Source organism: Cervus canadensis, chromosome 22, assembly GCF_019320065.1.
Source record: "Cervus canadensis isolate Bull #8, Minnesota chromosome 22, ASM1932006v1, whole genome shotgun sequence".
In the NCBI taxonomy this organism is placed as follows: domain Eukaryota; kingdom Metazoa; phylum Chordata; class Mammalia; order Artiodactyla; family Cervidae; genus Cervus; species Cervus canadensis.
The window spans coordinates 1,779,442-1,794,439 of record NC_057407.1 but is presented as its reverse complement, the minus strand read 5'-3'; the positions used below and the strand labels follow the sequence as shown (position 1 = coordinate 1,794,439).

Below are 14,998 nucleotides of genomic sequence, written 5' to 3'. Positions count from 1 at the left end.
ACCCTCCTTGTTGGCTCCTTGGTGTCTTTTTCATTTCAGTCTTTGTCTTATTCACCAGTGTGTGTTTGTCCTTTAGTTTTTCTAGGTCCTTAAACGTTTCTTGTATTTTCTCGATCCACGCCTCCATTCTTTTTCCAAGTTCTTGGATCATCTTTACTAGCATTACTCTGAATTCTTTTTAGGTAGATGGCAGAAAATGTTAGGTCTCATAAATTTTAGTTTGCTGCAGTTTTATGCAGGGAATCATTGTGCGTACTGGAAGTCCTTTGAAGTGCAGTTCTTGCTAGGCTAGTGAGGTACAATCAAACAGAAGTGACCTCGGCTAGACAGTTTCCAGTTTTGAAGTTTCTGTTGCCGGTGTTGTAATATACAACATTAACATATGTAAAGTACGATTGCTCTGTTTGCTTCTGTTTGTATAAACATAGGTTATATGTTGTTTAATCAAAATATTTCCTCTTGGCAGTGGACTCTCGAAAAATTGACCAGGAGGGAAGAATCCCAGATGAAACTCTGGAGAAACTGAAGTCCCTGGGGCTTTTTGGAACGCAAGTCCCGGAAGAATATGGTGAGTGAGGGAGCCTCCACGCAGCTGGCTCAGCTTTCAGCAAAGCCCTCTGCATTTGTCCATGAAACGGTTCTGTCCTGGAAAGGTGGCCTTTGAAAATGCATTAAGTCCAAGGTCAGGCTGCAAAAATGCGGAAATTAATCGAGCTGCCCTTTGGGGGCTACATTCGGGGGGCTGGCTGGTGAGTGCGGGGCCTGGTGAAGGGGCCTGTGGCAGGAAAAGCTGGTGAGCTCTGTGCTGCCCCCCATGGAGGGTGGGGGCGGGGACTGACCTGCAAGGTGTCTGTGCTCTCTGCGCCCCGCGGGGGAGGAGGGCTGGGTCTCACCCCCGGGCAGGCTGGCCGATGGCCGCGTGGCCTCTCTGATGGAGGAGCAGCCCCAGGCCGCCAGTGCTCTGCGTCTGAACGTTTCAGAGGGACAGAACATAGTCCCGCGTGGGCACCAGCCCAGACACGGCCCAGTGTGTGCGCTCAGGATCCTCTCCTACCAGCATGCCACCCCCCCACCCCAGCCTCCCTGCTCTGTGAGCCCTCCCCCAAGCCCTGGCTGGGGCAGCCTCCCGCTTCTCAGCTCGGGGTCGGGGGTTTGGGGCGGAGAGCTGCTGGTGTTGAGATCCGGGCACGTCCGTGGCTGTGAGCACGGTGTCCACGCTGGGGGTCAGTTTGCACAGTGAGGCCCAGATGCTGCTTTAGCTCCAGGGCGAAAGTGCAGTCCGCTCCCCCCACACACCCCCCATGTCACAGCCCAGGGTGGGGACCCTCGTGCCTGTAGAACATGTCCCACCGGGACCCAGGCTGGAGCGGCTCTAGTCTGAGACAGCTTGAGATTTTAGGACGAACTAGTGTGATGCCGCAGTATCAGGGGGAACCTCTGTCTGAGTGTGTGTCTGTCACCGTGTTTAAAGCTGTTACAGGGTGTCTCCTGCTCATCTCCCGTTAAGTACCCCCTCCCACATTTCCAAATTGACAGTAATAAAAGAGGTTATGGTCTATGGGGAAACATGACATCATCTCTGCAGCTGCTCGCTGGTAGCGGGATGCAGCGCGGGCCTCGGACGCACCTGCAGCCTGCGGGGGTCAGGGCCCTGCGCTCTCCCCAGGCCTCCAGGCCCGGTGGGGTCCTTTGTCAGCAGCTCCTAGGCCCCGGGAAGTGTCTGCCGCAAGGTGGGGGCTGCGTCCAATATTAGAACAGAGCAGGAGGCTGAGCTGGACTGTGGTGGTTGGCCTGTCGTCAGCTGCGGAAAGGACGCGTGTGGAGGAGAGCTGCCAGACGCAGCCGGCTTGGTGACGGCATCTGCTTCCCCCAGGGTCTTAAAGAAAGTGCTTCCTGATTCGGGAGAAGTAGTTGTTGCCTCCACACAAGTTTATGTGAAACTTGAGCACGTCTTTTTGTGTCTCTCTGTTTTATGCCAGTGTGTGTGTGTGTGACTGCCCAGCTCCATCCCTTACTCTGTTTTATGAGCTCCTCTTGAGTGTGAAAATGCTCTTTCATGAGATGATGAAATGGTTACATTTGGAACTATTTTATTTTCTTTCTTTCTTTTTTTTTAACTATTCCTTGGGAAATTAAGGCAACTACAACCTTATGTTCACGCCCAAAATAGTTTTCAGAAATTTTCCCAGTGAAGCATTTTGAAGCCTGGTTGGAAATTTCTGCGCCCAGTTCTCCTTCCTGCCCTTCAGCCCCCACAGCGACCTCACTCACCTGTCTTCTGTCCCCACTCTTTGTCCCCCCGCCCATGATTTCACTGATGCTTTCTTGAAGAAGGCTTTCCTCATAGCTCAGCTCCAGTATTTTTGGGCTTCCCTTGTGGCTCAGCTGGTAAAAAATCCACCCGCAATGTGGGAGACCTGGGTTCGATCCTGGGGTTGGGAAGATCCCCTGGAGAACCCACTCCAGTGTTCTGGCCTGGAGAATTCCATGGACTGTATATAGTTCATGGGGTTGCAAAAAGTTGGATACGACTGAGAGACTTTCATTTTCTTGAAGAAAAGTGTCAAGATTTTTTTTTTTTTAAAGAAGCAAAACGGACATGGGTATATGAAACAAGTAGGAACAAAGTGTCTTGATTGACAGGGGGCCGCGGCAGGGTGCTGGCTTCCCGGGGGACACTGTGCCCTTGCACTGGGGCCGTGCGGGGGCCCAGAGCCCGCTCCGCCCCTTGGGTGGTCTGTCAGATGCGCTTGAGGCCACCCCACCAACCTGGAAGGTGAAAACGAAACGCAGAATACACAAGTTCTCTGGGGTTTCTGCTTTTTCACTTTGCTTGTCCTTTTGCTCCTAAAAGTGCTTTGCCCCCCCAGGGGATGTCTGGCAACACTGGGAGACATGTTTTACTGTCAGACCTGTGGGGAAGGGGGAGCCACAGGCATCTTGTGGGCAGAGGCCACGGATGCAGCTCGGCGTCCTGCAGGGCCCGGGGCACCCCTGCAACACCGGCCCCCACGGCAGCATCCACAGCGCAGAGACCTGCCCAGACGCCGACAGGTCCTGGGGGGACACGGAGCACGGCTCACGTCCACAGAGCCCGGGGTCTGCTGTTTACAGCATTTCAAGTGACTTTATGTATGTAAGGACTTTGTTTTTATATTAAAGTACGCATCTGCATGTGCTTATTATAAAGCTAGAAAAGGTCTGAAATGATGTAGACAGAAATGCGCTGAGTGATAAGTTAATGGGTATTTTGTTTTCTTTGTAGCTGTCTATGTTGTGTTCCTTATAAAATGGTGAGCAGAATGTACTTTACGGCACCTTTTCTGGGAGGAATCTGGAGAGTAAGCGAGGATGTTCTGTTCCCGCCCTAGGTGGCCTGGGCCTCTCCAACACCATGTATGCGCGGCTGGGAGAGGTCATCGGCCTGGATGCCTCCATCGCCGTGACTCTGGCGGCTCACCAGGCCATCGGCCTCAAGGTCAGGGTGTGGGTTAGTGGGGCACATGGGGGGACGGGGCAGCTGGCTCCTTTGGAAACCACCTCCTCCCCATCGCCTGACCCATCCTTCCAGGCCCCGGTCAGAGGCCGCCGCCTCCATGGAGCCTGCCTGCACGGTGGGTGGGAAGTGATCCCTCCCACCCTTGGTTTGCTCCCTCGGGACCTGAGCATGTCTGCCCTGCTATTGGTGCTGTCCTCCACTGGACTTGGAGCATCTCAGGGCAGGCCCCCCCGGCCCACAGCTCAGCCCTTGGGGGGTTTTGCTCAGCGTAGGAACCGAGGGGGCGGAGCGCCCCCACGCTCGGCCGTGGCTCCGACCACCCAGCTGGGCAGTGGAGAAGCTGCCGGGGAGGCCGAGTCCCACCCCGAGGCTGTGGCGGGCCACCTGGCCTGTCCCTGTGCGGGGGCTCCCTGACCCCCCAGCAGCTCCCCATTTATTTTCTGGGGCTGCCAGCTCCAGGCAGCCCCCTCACGTGAAGGAAGCATGTTCTGTGAGCACGTGGCACCCATTCTTCTCGCTGCCACTGAACGAGCTGTGTGTGTCGCAGGGCATCATCTTGGCTGGCAGCAAGGAGCAGAAGGCCAGGTACCTGCCCAGGCTGGCGTCCGGGGAGCACGTGGCCGCCTTCTGCCTGACGGAGCCAGCCAGGTCAGCCCCGCACCCCCCGTAGCCTCTCTTCCTGTCCACTCCCTGCTCTCGTCATCACCTCCCTTCTCCTCCCTGGTGATCCTTACAGACGAGAACAGGCCCATCAGCACCTGTTCTGTAACTGTTGTATGCTTTGCAACCCTCCTTATCGGCTTTCCTGGAGGCTCAGTGCTAACTGCAGAACCCACTTGCCAATGCAGGAGACCCAAGTTTGATCCCTGGGTCGGGCAGAGCCCCTGGAGGAGGAAATGGCAACCCACTCCAGTGTTCTTGCCTGGGAAATCCCATGGATAGAGGAGCCTGGAGTCTATAGTCCGCGAGGTCCCAATAGAGTCGGACACGACTGAGTGACTAAACCACCACCCTCCTGATATACAAACAGCATTCAGGAGTCACGGTCACAGCGACTCTCAGACTCTGCAGGGTGGGTGGTGTCATCCGCACTGTCCAGGCTGTGGACTGAGGTTCAGCGAGGTGGGGTCATCAGCCCAGAGTCTTAGCTGCTGTGGACTCAGGGCTTCTGACAGCAGGCCAATCTCAGAGCTTGGCACCATGTGAACCCGCCTTTCTCTGTTTAGGCTTCCCAAATGTCCTCACAGACACAGTTTCACCCAAGGTGATAAAGTGGGACTGGCCAAACCCGCCTTGCCACCTGTTTTTGTAAATGAACTTTTATTGGAATGTACCTGCTTGTGTACACATTGTCTGAGCCTGCAAAGCTGAATTCATTGATTACCTGGCCCTTTAAGAGCTTGTCAGCTCCTCTGTTCCACTCTGAAACTTCCTGTGGGGGCCCTGAGGACGCTTGTCTGTCCGCAACCAGCTGTGTCTGTCCCCGCAGTGGGAGCGATGCCGCCTCCATCCGGACCAGGGCCACGCTCAGTGCGGATAAGAGGCACTACATTCTCAACGGCGCCAAGGTACGGTCGCGTGGCCCCCAGGGCCGTGTCAGCGTCTCCATCCGGGCCTTCAGCGCGCTCCCTGGCCACTCCCCATGCTCCAGGGGTCGTTGGGGCAGACACATCACCCCTTGACCGTCTTCCTTTGTTGGAGGAACAAGTGGGCTCAGAGAGGTTCCGTGACCCACCCCGTCCTGTCCGCCTTGGGGCAGGATAGGTACCACGACGTCCCGGCCTCAGAGTCTGCGGGCTTCTGGAGTGCCACCCGCCTCGTGGAGCTGTGCTTGTGTGTCTGCTTTTTAATTTTTTCTATTACACGGAATTTGAAGCACACACACACACACATGTGTACTGCTGGGAGCGTCCACAGCCGTCTCCTACCTCCATTGCCTCCCCTGTCGTGCCGCAGCTCTGGGCAGCGGCCAGGGCGGCTCAGTGCGACTCTACAGGGTGGTCACAGCACCGCTGGACACGGAACACGTGATGACGGCTTCTGGGCTTCCCGGGTGGCTCAGTGGCAAAGAGTCTGCCTACAGTGCAGGAGCCGCGGGAAACACGCGCTCAGTCCCTGGTCGGGGGAAGACCCCCCGGAGAAGGGCAAGGCACTCCACTCCAGTATTGTCGCCTGGAGGATCCCCTGGACAGAGGAGCTGGCGGGCTTCACTCCGTGAGGTCACAAAGAGTCAGACAGGACTGAGGCAGCTGAGCACGATGACGGCCTACCATCTCCTTACCACCCGTATTTTTCTGATTGTCTCAAACCTGTTCGGTGTTTCTTTTTTCTTCCCCCCAGACAAGTTGCTTGAATCAAAATCCAAGTAAGTTCTATGCAGAGCTGTTTGTCAAGGAGTCTCTCCCCTTCCCCACCCTCTCCTTTTACTTCCCTCCCACCCCAAGGTGTCCTGTGCTAGAGGCAGAACTGCCACACACACACACACACCACACACACACACACACACACACACCACACACACACACACCACACACACACACCACACACACCACACACACACCACACACACACACACACACACACCACACACACACACACCACACACCACACACCACACACACACCACGCACACACACACACACACACACCACACACATACCACACACACACACCACCACACACACACCACCACCACACACACACCACACACACACACACACACCACACACACACACACACCACACCACACACACCACGCACACACCACCACACACACACCACACACACACACACCACACACACACACACCACACACCACCAACACACCACGCACACACCACACACACCACACACATTACCACACACACACACACACACACCACACACGCACACCACACACACCACACATCACACCACACACACACACACACCACACACACACCACCACACACACACACCACACACACACACCATGCACACCACCACACACACACACACACACACACACCAACACACACACACGCACACACACCATGCACACACACACCACCTACACCACACACACACACCACACACACACACACAACACACACCACACCACACACACACACACACCACACACACACACCACCACACACCACACACACACCACCACACACACCACACACCACTACACACACACACACACCATGCACACACACACCACACCACACACACACACACACACACACACCACGCGCACAACCACCGCACGCACACACACACACCACACACCGCACACACACCACACACACACACACACACACCACACACACACACAACCCCACACACCCACACACACCCCCCACACACACACACCCACACACCACCACCAACACACACACACCCCCCGCACACAACACACACACCACCGCACACTGCACACACACACACACCCACACCGCACACACACACACACACACCACACCCACCCACACACACACACACCACACACCACACTGCACACAACACACCCCCCACACAACCCCCCACACACACCACACCACACACACACACCACACACACACACACACACCACACACACACACCCCCCCCGCCACACACACCACACCGCACGCACACACACACACCACCACACCAACACCACACACCACACACCACACACACACCACACACACACACACACCACACCGCACACACACACACCGCACACACACACACACACCACACACCACACACACACACACACACACACACACTGCACACACACCACGCACACACCACAGACACACACACACCACACACACACACACCACACACCGCACACACACACAGAGAAACTCAGATACACATGCCCCTCCGGGGAAAGCCTCGCTCTGCTGTCTTGAGCTGTGATGGGCGGCCGATGCTGATAGGTGGCCTGGAGTCGTTTGGTTTCTCTGGAGTCCTTCTGCTTTCTTTCCTCAGGTCTGGATCACCAATGGAGGACTGGCCAACGTCTTTACTGTGTTTGCAAAAACAGAGGTCGTTGATTCTGATGGCTCAGTGAAGGATAAGATCACAGCCTTCATAGTAGAGAGAGACTTCGGTGGAGTCACCAACGGGAAACCCGAGGATAAGATGGGCATTCGAGGCTCCAACAGTGAGTGGTGCTGTGCATGTGTGCGAGAGATGGAAGTGTGTGGTACATGCATGTGTGTGTGTGCATGTGCAAGAGATGAAGCATGTCGTCTGTGTGTGCACATGTGCGAGAGAGGAAGTGTGTGGTCCATGCATGTGTGTGTGCGTGTGTGTGAGAGAGGAAGTGTGTGGTCCATGCATGTGTGTGTGCGCGAGATGAAGTGTGTGGCCCATGCATGTGTAGGTGTGCACACGTGTGCAAGAGATGAAGTGTGGTTCATGTGTGTGTGTGTGTGTATGTGTGCGAGAGAGGAAGTGTGTGGTCCATGCATGTGTGTGTGCGCGTGTGAGAGAAAGTATGTGTGTGAGGTACTAAAATGTGTGTGCGACAGGAAATGTGCGTGCGTGTATGCGTGTGTATGTGAGAGAAACTGTGTGAGAGAGATTGGGGCGGTGAGACTTCCAGATGAGGTTCTCGCTGCCCGGCGGGATGCGCAGCCTCGGGGGAGGCCGGGCCGGAGGGCTCCTGGTCACGGGGCTCAGTCCCACAGACCCCCATCTTCCCCCGGGCCGCCTCCTCCTTCACTCCCCGCTCCCCACCCAGGCCCGCCTGCAGCCCAGTGCGCTCTTGGTTCACTTGAGACCAGCGTCCTGTACATGGCCCTCGGCCTGGCCAGAGCCACACGGCCCTCACAGGCCCCTCAGGCCAAGGGGCTCAGCCTCTCAGCTCCCTCAGCTCAGACCATGGAGGGTCTGAACGAGCGAGGGAGCCGCGTGGCCCGTGTGCGGGTCGGGGGCCAAGTGCCCGGGGCCCCTCCACTGAGGTCCTGGCCGGCGTGTGTTCCAGCCTGCGAGGTCCACTTCGAGAACACCAGGGTGCCCGTGGAGAACGTCCTTGGAGAAGTCGGAGGCGGCTTTAAGGTGCGTTGCCCACCGTTCTGGGCTGCTTCCTGCTGCCCGGGCAGGGAGGCTCACGCTGAGGGCCTGCGGAGCGGAGAGGACCGGGCTCTGGGTGTTCCCCCACCCGGCTGGAGGCCGTGTCTGCCTGGAGCAGGCCTGGTTCCTGCCTGCAGTTCTGGGAGGGCAGCCCATGGAGCGGGGAGCACAGCGCGGGGTCCCGAGTGCCCGCCCTGACCTTGTTTCTTGGAGTTAGTGTGTCGTTTTTCATGGACAGGTAACTCATGGGGCAGGATTCACCACCTCCCGTACACGCCGTGGTGGTTTTAGGACCGGCCCTGGGCTCAGCGCCCCCGCCGTGTCTGATGTCAGACACGTCATCCCGGAGCGCAGCACCACGCCTCCCCTGCCCCGCCAGCCCCCGGCCGTCACTGTTGCGGCGTCTGCGTCTGTGGGCCTGCCTGCTGGGGTGTTCCATTGCGATGCGATCCGTGTAGGGCTGCTCTCACGCTCTGTAGCCAAGTCGCAGAGGTGTCGGGTGAACGGACTACCTCATGTTCAGTTGTCATTAGCTGAGGGACGCTTGGGTTGGTTCATTTTCAGGCCGTTTGAATCATGCTACTGTGAACGCTCACGTGCGTGTTTGTGTGGGAACACTGCTTGTCATCCTGCTGGGGCACGGCTGGGGGAGCACAGGGTCGCACGCTGAGCGCTCTGAGGGCCCACCAGACTCTTCCACGGTGGCTGCCCTGTTGCACATTTCCACCAGCAATGCGTGGACCCGAGGGGTCCAGGTTTTCCACATCTTGCGAGCTTGTACACTCATCCTGTTTTAAATTTTCAATCTGGCCTGGGGTAAGTGTCTTCACCCTGGGGGAAGCTACCCCCACCTGGGCTGTGCATAGGAGTCAAAGCAGGACTTCCCTGGCCTTACGGACGGTAAGAGACTCAACTGAGGGCACCAGCCAGGCCCCCGCCGCCCGGGGAGCGGAGCAGAGTGCGGGAGGGGTAGGCGCAGGGGGCATCCTCTGCGGCTGTCCCCCAGGGAGGGGCCCCGGGCTCCCCGAAGGCCAGCCCCGGAGATGCAGTCCAGTGTTGACCTTCCTGAGTTTGCAGAGCTGAATGTTTGTGCGCGTGTAAGAGATGACAGCGGCGTTTCTCGCTCGCCAGCGGGCCCGTGTGGTCTCCACACGCTGGGCAGTGAGGTCTTCTGAAGTGGAGACCTGCAGTGTCGCCCCTGTGCTGAGATCAGTCACCCGGTTCCCAGGACCGAGCAGTGAGCGTTTCTCGCCCTCCCTACTGGGCCCCACACTGTGTGACGTGGGCCCTTGCACACGCCTTGCACACATGTCCCACTGTCTCCTGAGTTTGATGCCGAGTTTCCAGGTCAGAGGGCCTGAACATTTTAAGTTCTTGGTCTGTGTTGCCACGTTGCCTGCTGGAGAATTGAGCTGTACATGAGGTCTTTGGCCAGTCCTTCTCAGCGCAGCATTTAACAAATTTCTTTTCCACTGTGTTAGGTGAAAAGTGATGGTTTTAACACACAGAAGGAAATACATTTCTAAAGCCCTGCTTTGTGATGACTGGGCTTGTCCACCAGTCAGCCTCAACACTGCAAAGCACGAAACGCTGGGGGTGATTCCAGAGATGGAGGGTGGGAGGCCACAGGCCCGGGGAGCAGAGGCCAGCGTGCGGTCAAGGAGGACATTCTTGGGGGGCAGAGGCGGCTGGCCGGTGCGGTGGGGTGCCGCAGGGACGGCGTGTCTGGGATCCGGAGCAGAGCTGTAGGCGAGCCGGCTCCGCGGTGGGAAGGTGAAGAGGCGGCAGGATCCGGGTCGGAAGGGAGGGACGCCTGGGCCCAGGAGCCCCTTCAGCTCGGGCAAGCCTGCCAAGCTTCCATCATCCCCCAGGAGGCGAGGCCTGGCATCCAGCCTTCCCTTCCTGTTGTCGTAAGTGAAGTTCAGGATAAACTGCGAAGGGGCCGTGAGGGGACCTTGTTCACGTCTGTGAGCTGGCCTCCCGAGAGCCCAGTGGGAAGATTCCAGGACCCCAGGTGGGGAGTCGCTTCCCCTCGTAGTCCCGCGTCCCGAGACACAGGAGTCTGACGTCGGGGCTCGGGGGCCCAGGGCCTGCGTGTTACTCTGCACTGGGGCTTACTGAGCTGCCCGCCCCGTGCCAGCTGCTGTGGACTCACCTGCCAGGACCCAGTCTGTCGCCCAGTGACTGGAGCAGATGCTTCCAGTCTCCCCAGCCGCACAGGATGTGTGCTGAGAGTCCCCACTCAGCTTATTGAGGAGCTCATCACACATTCACACTCAGAGGCACGTTTGCTTAATCCGAGTCACCTAGGTGAGCAGTGTGCACTGCTGCCCCCAGACACAGCCCCGCCTCCAGGCCTCCGCCCGGGGCGCAGGGGCTTGAGCGAGGCAGGCAGGCCCCAGGCCCTCTCGGTCTTCGAGCCTCCTCCTCCCCACCTCCCGCCCCCTGCTGGACTGTGCTGCCCGGGGGCTGCGGTGTCCGTGCCCCTTGGGGTCTGCAGGGGGCGCCTCCCCGGACCCGGCGCCTGGCGCTTGGGTAGCAGTGTGTCCGCTCGCCGCCGCTGTAGGTCATGAGTTGGGGTCGGAAGAGGACAGAGGTCACCATGGGAACTGGCGGCAGGGAGCACGTCTGTGGTGGAAGGGCGGGCCCCGTGCATGCCAGGCAGGGGCTGGCACCGCCAGGGGCTCTTCACCCCTTAAAGCAGCCCTGACGCTGAGGCGCTTGAGGCAGACGCCCAGCTAGTCTCAGCCCCGGCTCCCTTGCCCCAAGGCACAGAGGGCGTCCCCTTCCTTTCTGGGCTGACTGCAGGGATGTCTGTGAGCATCGCAGTGACCACAGGCTGGTCTTGAGGGGTGGAGACTGCTCCCCGGCCCAGGGCGCTTAACTCCTCCGAGCACCCCTGTGGTCTTCAGGAAAGCCTCTGGCCAAAGTGGACGAGCGCTATTGTGCTGTCTGCCCCCCAGGGCCCTCGGGCTTCCCCAGCCAGACCCTCGGGATGACCCGCGCTGAGCCCCCTCTCCCTGCAGGTGGCCATGAACATCCTCAACAGCGGGCGCTTCAGCATGGGCAGCACAGTGGCTGGGATGCTCAAGAAGCTGATCGGTAGGTGAGTGGGGGCAGCCTGGCCCCTGCCACCCCAGCCCGGGGCTCCCCGTGCCCCCGGGCAGCAGGGCGGGCCGGTGCCGAGCCGGCCCCTGACAGACGGTCCCGTTCAAGCCTGGGATCCGGGCTTGATCTGGAGGGAAGGGTGCACGGAGGCGGCCCTGCGGGGCCAGGGTTCACATCCTGGCATGCACGGGGGGTGGGGGGCACGTTCTGGGGGAGGTGAGGGCTGCTGAGCAAATGTGCGAATGTGAGCCTGGTGATGGTGCTCCGCGGGTGTCTCACGGTGGGGTGGTGCTCCACGGGTGTCTCACGGTGGGGGGCTGCTCCGCAGGTGTCTCATGGCGGTGCTCCACAGGTGTCTCCACGGGTGTCTCGCAGCGGGGGGCAATGAGGTCAGGTTGGGAACCCTGGTCTCCCGGCCGCTGGATGGTTCCTTTCTTCTAGTAGGGTACCTGAAACCCAGAGCTCCCTCCCTTTGCCAGTGAAGTTAGAACAGCCTGCTAGGGTCTGGGAGCATGAAACCTCACTGCTGGCTTTGCTTTGCCGGAGGGATGTGGCTGAGGCGCAGGCATGCCGGGGGCCGCTCGCCACGGGGCACTCAGGGGCTGCCTTGGAGTTCAGGGTGGGGTTGGTTTACAGAAGAGGAGACCCAGGCTCACAGGGGGCAGCGATTTGCCCGAGGCCTTGCCCCCGTCAGCCTGCACGCTCGGGGCCCGTCTCCCTGAGCTGAGCTGCCGCCACGGCCCTGGGTCCATCTGGACTCTGTTGCCTTGTCTGGAAAGCTGCTCAGGGCGAGAGCTTCACTCTCGTGCTCAGAGGACGTGGAGGCCCTGGGATCCTGGGCGTGTGGGAGACCATCTTGGGAGTGAGTGGTGTCTGGGGAGCAGTGGGACGGGGAGGCTGTGGGCGCTCGGTGCCTTCAGGGCTGGCCTGGGACCCCGAAGCACACATGGGCCACAGGCCGCCCCTGCAGGTGTGAGCCCCTCTGTGGCGCCCCGGCCTGGCGGCCCTGAGGTCAAGTGTTGATGAGGGCAGGGAGGCCACGTCCCCGCATGTCTGATCCAGGCCCCTGCGCCCCTCCATCCCCCACCCCGGACACCACTCAGAGGGGACAGGCACCCCTCCCTGGAGACGCCGGAAGGCAGGGCTGTGATGTCCAGACTGTTTGGTCTCAGGGGGCCCGCCTCTCGTGGGTCCCATCTGAGTGTGTGTGGGTGATGACTTAGGAAAGCATTTCAGGACCGCAAAAATTTTTTTTTTTTTTTTTTGCTCTTGCTCAGAGATGACCGCCGAGTACGCCTGCACGAGGAGACAGTTCGGCAGGAGCCTCAGTGAGTTCGGCCTGATTCAGGTGCGGAGGGGCGGGGCTGGGTGGGCAGAGTCCCCCCTGGCGGGGATCTGGGGCGGAGGCAAGCTTGGCCCTGGGCGCGCTCTGCGGCTTGGCAGGCCTGGGTCTCTGCGCAGCAGGTCTGTCTTGACTGTTCTTCTGAACACTCCAGGAGAAGTTTGCCCTGATGGCGCAGAAGGCCTACGTGATGGAAAGCATGGCCTACCTCACGGCAGCGATGCTGGACGCACCTGGCTTCCCCGACTGCTCCATCGAGGCCGCCATGGTGAAGGTAACCCGCACACAGCGCCCCTGCCGGCCTCCCGTCAGCCAGCGGCTGCCTGGGCACGGACGCGGTGCCCCCGCCAGCCCCCGGGACCCCGCTGGGGGCAGAGGGACAGAGCCCCGCTGGGCTCCTGCTGGGCTATTTGCCAGGTTGTCACCAGCTGACCGCTGGTCACGTGAAAGGAGGAAAGTATAACTCCACATCCCCCGGAAAGAGCAGTGGGGCTGCCTTGCGAAGGCCTGCCTTCTAGCTTATGGCCTTCCTGTGTTTCGGTATCAGAATTGCCTTTCATGAGTGTTTGGCCCGGCAAACATCATCGTTTCCTGTCTTTTGTCTTGGGCGGCAGGAGAAGTCGGTTTGGGGCCACCCGTGAGATGAGAGGAAGCGCCCCTCCTCGGGTCGGGTGGTCCTGTCCCGAAGCCCACTCTCCGTCTAGGCCTCCCTGGTGGCCCCTGCCGGCGGCCCGTGCTGACCTCTGCCCGCATCCACGGCAGGTGTTCAGCTCCGAGGGCGCCTGGACGTGCGTGAGCGAGGCGCTGCAGGTCCTCGGCGGCGCGGGCTACGTCAGGGACTACCCGCACGAGCGCCTCCTGCGCGACAGCCGCATCCTGCTCATCTTCGAGGTGAGCCCGCCCTGCCCGCCGGCGCGAGCCCCTCCCACCTGCTTGCATGCCCCTCTGCAGGGGGCAGGGGCGTCCGCCTCCCCGGGTCCCCCCGAGGGCGCGCCCAGGGAATCCGCTGTTGTGAGCTCACATGCTGGGTGGAGGGAGGAAGGGCCTGGGGCCCAGAAATGCCCGGTTGTCTGGGCCTGACCAGTGGAGGACAGCTGCAGAATACCAGTGCAGGGGGCAGAGGTGTGCCCCCCTGGAGGGCCCGGGGCCTCAGGGAGCCAGCACACTCAGCCTGGGGGCGGAAGGGCCTTTGACCAGGCCGAGGGGCCGGCAGGGAGTGGCATGTGCCAGGCCTCGATGGAGCCTCACGCCAGCACAAGGTGGAGCAGAAGGACAGACGGAGCAGCAGACAGCTGTGGGCCCGGGGCCTGGGCAAGCGGGCGGCCAGTGAGTGCCAGCCAGAGGACCCCAGCTAGCATTCAGAGCGCCCTGGAACTTACTATGAGGGTGGGGAACTCTGGAGCAGAGAATGGCTTGTTTGTGTTTGTGTTCCAAGATCCCCCAAGGGGTGGGTGGCAGGGGTGTGGGCCGAGGCCGTGGCCTTGGCGGGGGAAGGCAGGGTTTCAGGTTGCACGTGGGTGTGCGCTGGCAGGCCTGTGCACACACGCGAGGCTGGGCCCCCGGGCGGCTCCTCCACAGAGAGGAAGACCGCGCTGGCCGCCAGTGGCCCGCGTCCTCGCCCGCGGTGGATGGACAGTGTGGCCCGCCAAGGCCACGGGCACTTTCCCTGTCACGGCGCGGCTGCCCAGGACCGCTCTCCCGAGGCCCTCCCCTGCCTGGACGTGTCGGTCCTCCATGGCCAGTGGGGTGCTCAGCGGGGGTGCAGGGCCCTCATCGTGAAGCCCAGACTGCCCAGGACAGGCTCGGGTCAGCCTGGAGGCCACCCTGCTCCCACCACCTCTCGGAGGAGCCTCTCCAGGAGACAGCCTGGTGGTGTGGCCTCAGTCCAGCCCCCGCTCCTCTGACCCACAGCACCATCACGCGCAACGGGCACAAGCCACCCCCAGTCTGCCTCCCAAGGTCCCACGACTCAGGGTGCTGGGGGCGGGGCCCCA

The 14,998-nt window shown here is 60.2% G+C and overlaps 1 protein-coding gene across 2 annotated transcripts in view; it reads left to right on the top strand.

Annotated features, from left to right (window-relative positions):
* Positions 1–14,998, top strand: part of ACAD9 (acyl-CoA dehydrogenase family member 9) — a 46,499-nt gene that overhangs the window by 28,477 nt on the left and 3,024 nt on the right. For both annotated transcript variants that reach the window (XM_043442730.1, XM_043442729.1), the window contains 10 exons: positions 467–568; positions 3,372–3,478; positions 4,047–4,147; positions 4,989–5,067; positions 7,466–7,640; positions 8,466–8,539; positions 11,581–11,656; positions 12,940–13,010; positions 13,159–13,278; positions 13,767–13,895. In XM_043442730.1, the coding sequence (XP_043298665.1) occupies positions 467–568; positions 3,372–3,478; positions 4,047–4,147; positions 4,989–5,067; positions 7,466–7,640; positions 8,466–8,539; positions 11,581–11,656; positions 12,940–13,010; positions 13,159–13,278; positions 13,767–13,895 (1,034 nt within the window). The remainder of the gene's footprint in view (positions 1–466; positions 569–3,371; positions 3,479–4,046; positions 4,148–4,988; positions 5,068–7,465; positions 7,641–8,465; positions 8,540–11,580; positions 11,657–12,939; positions 13,011–13,158; positions 13,279–13,766; positions 13,896–14,998) is intronic.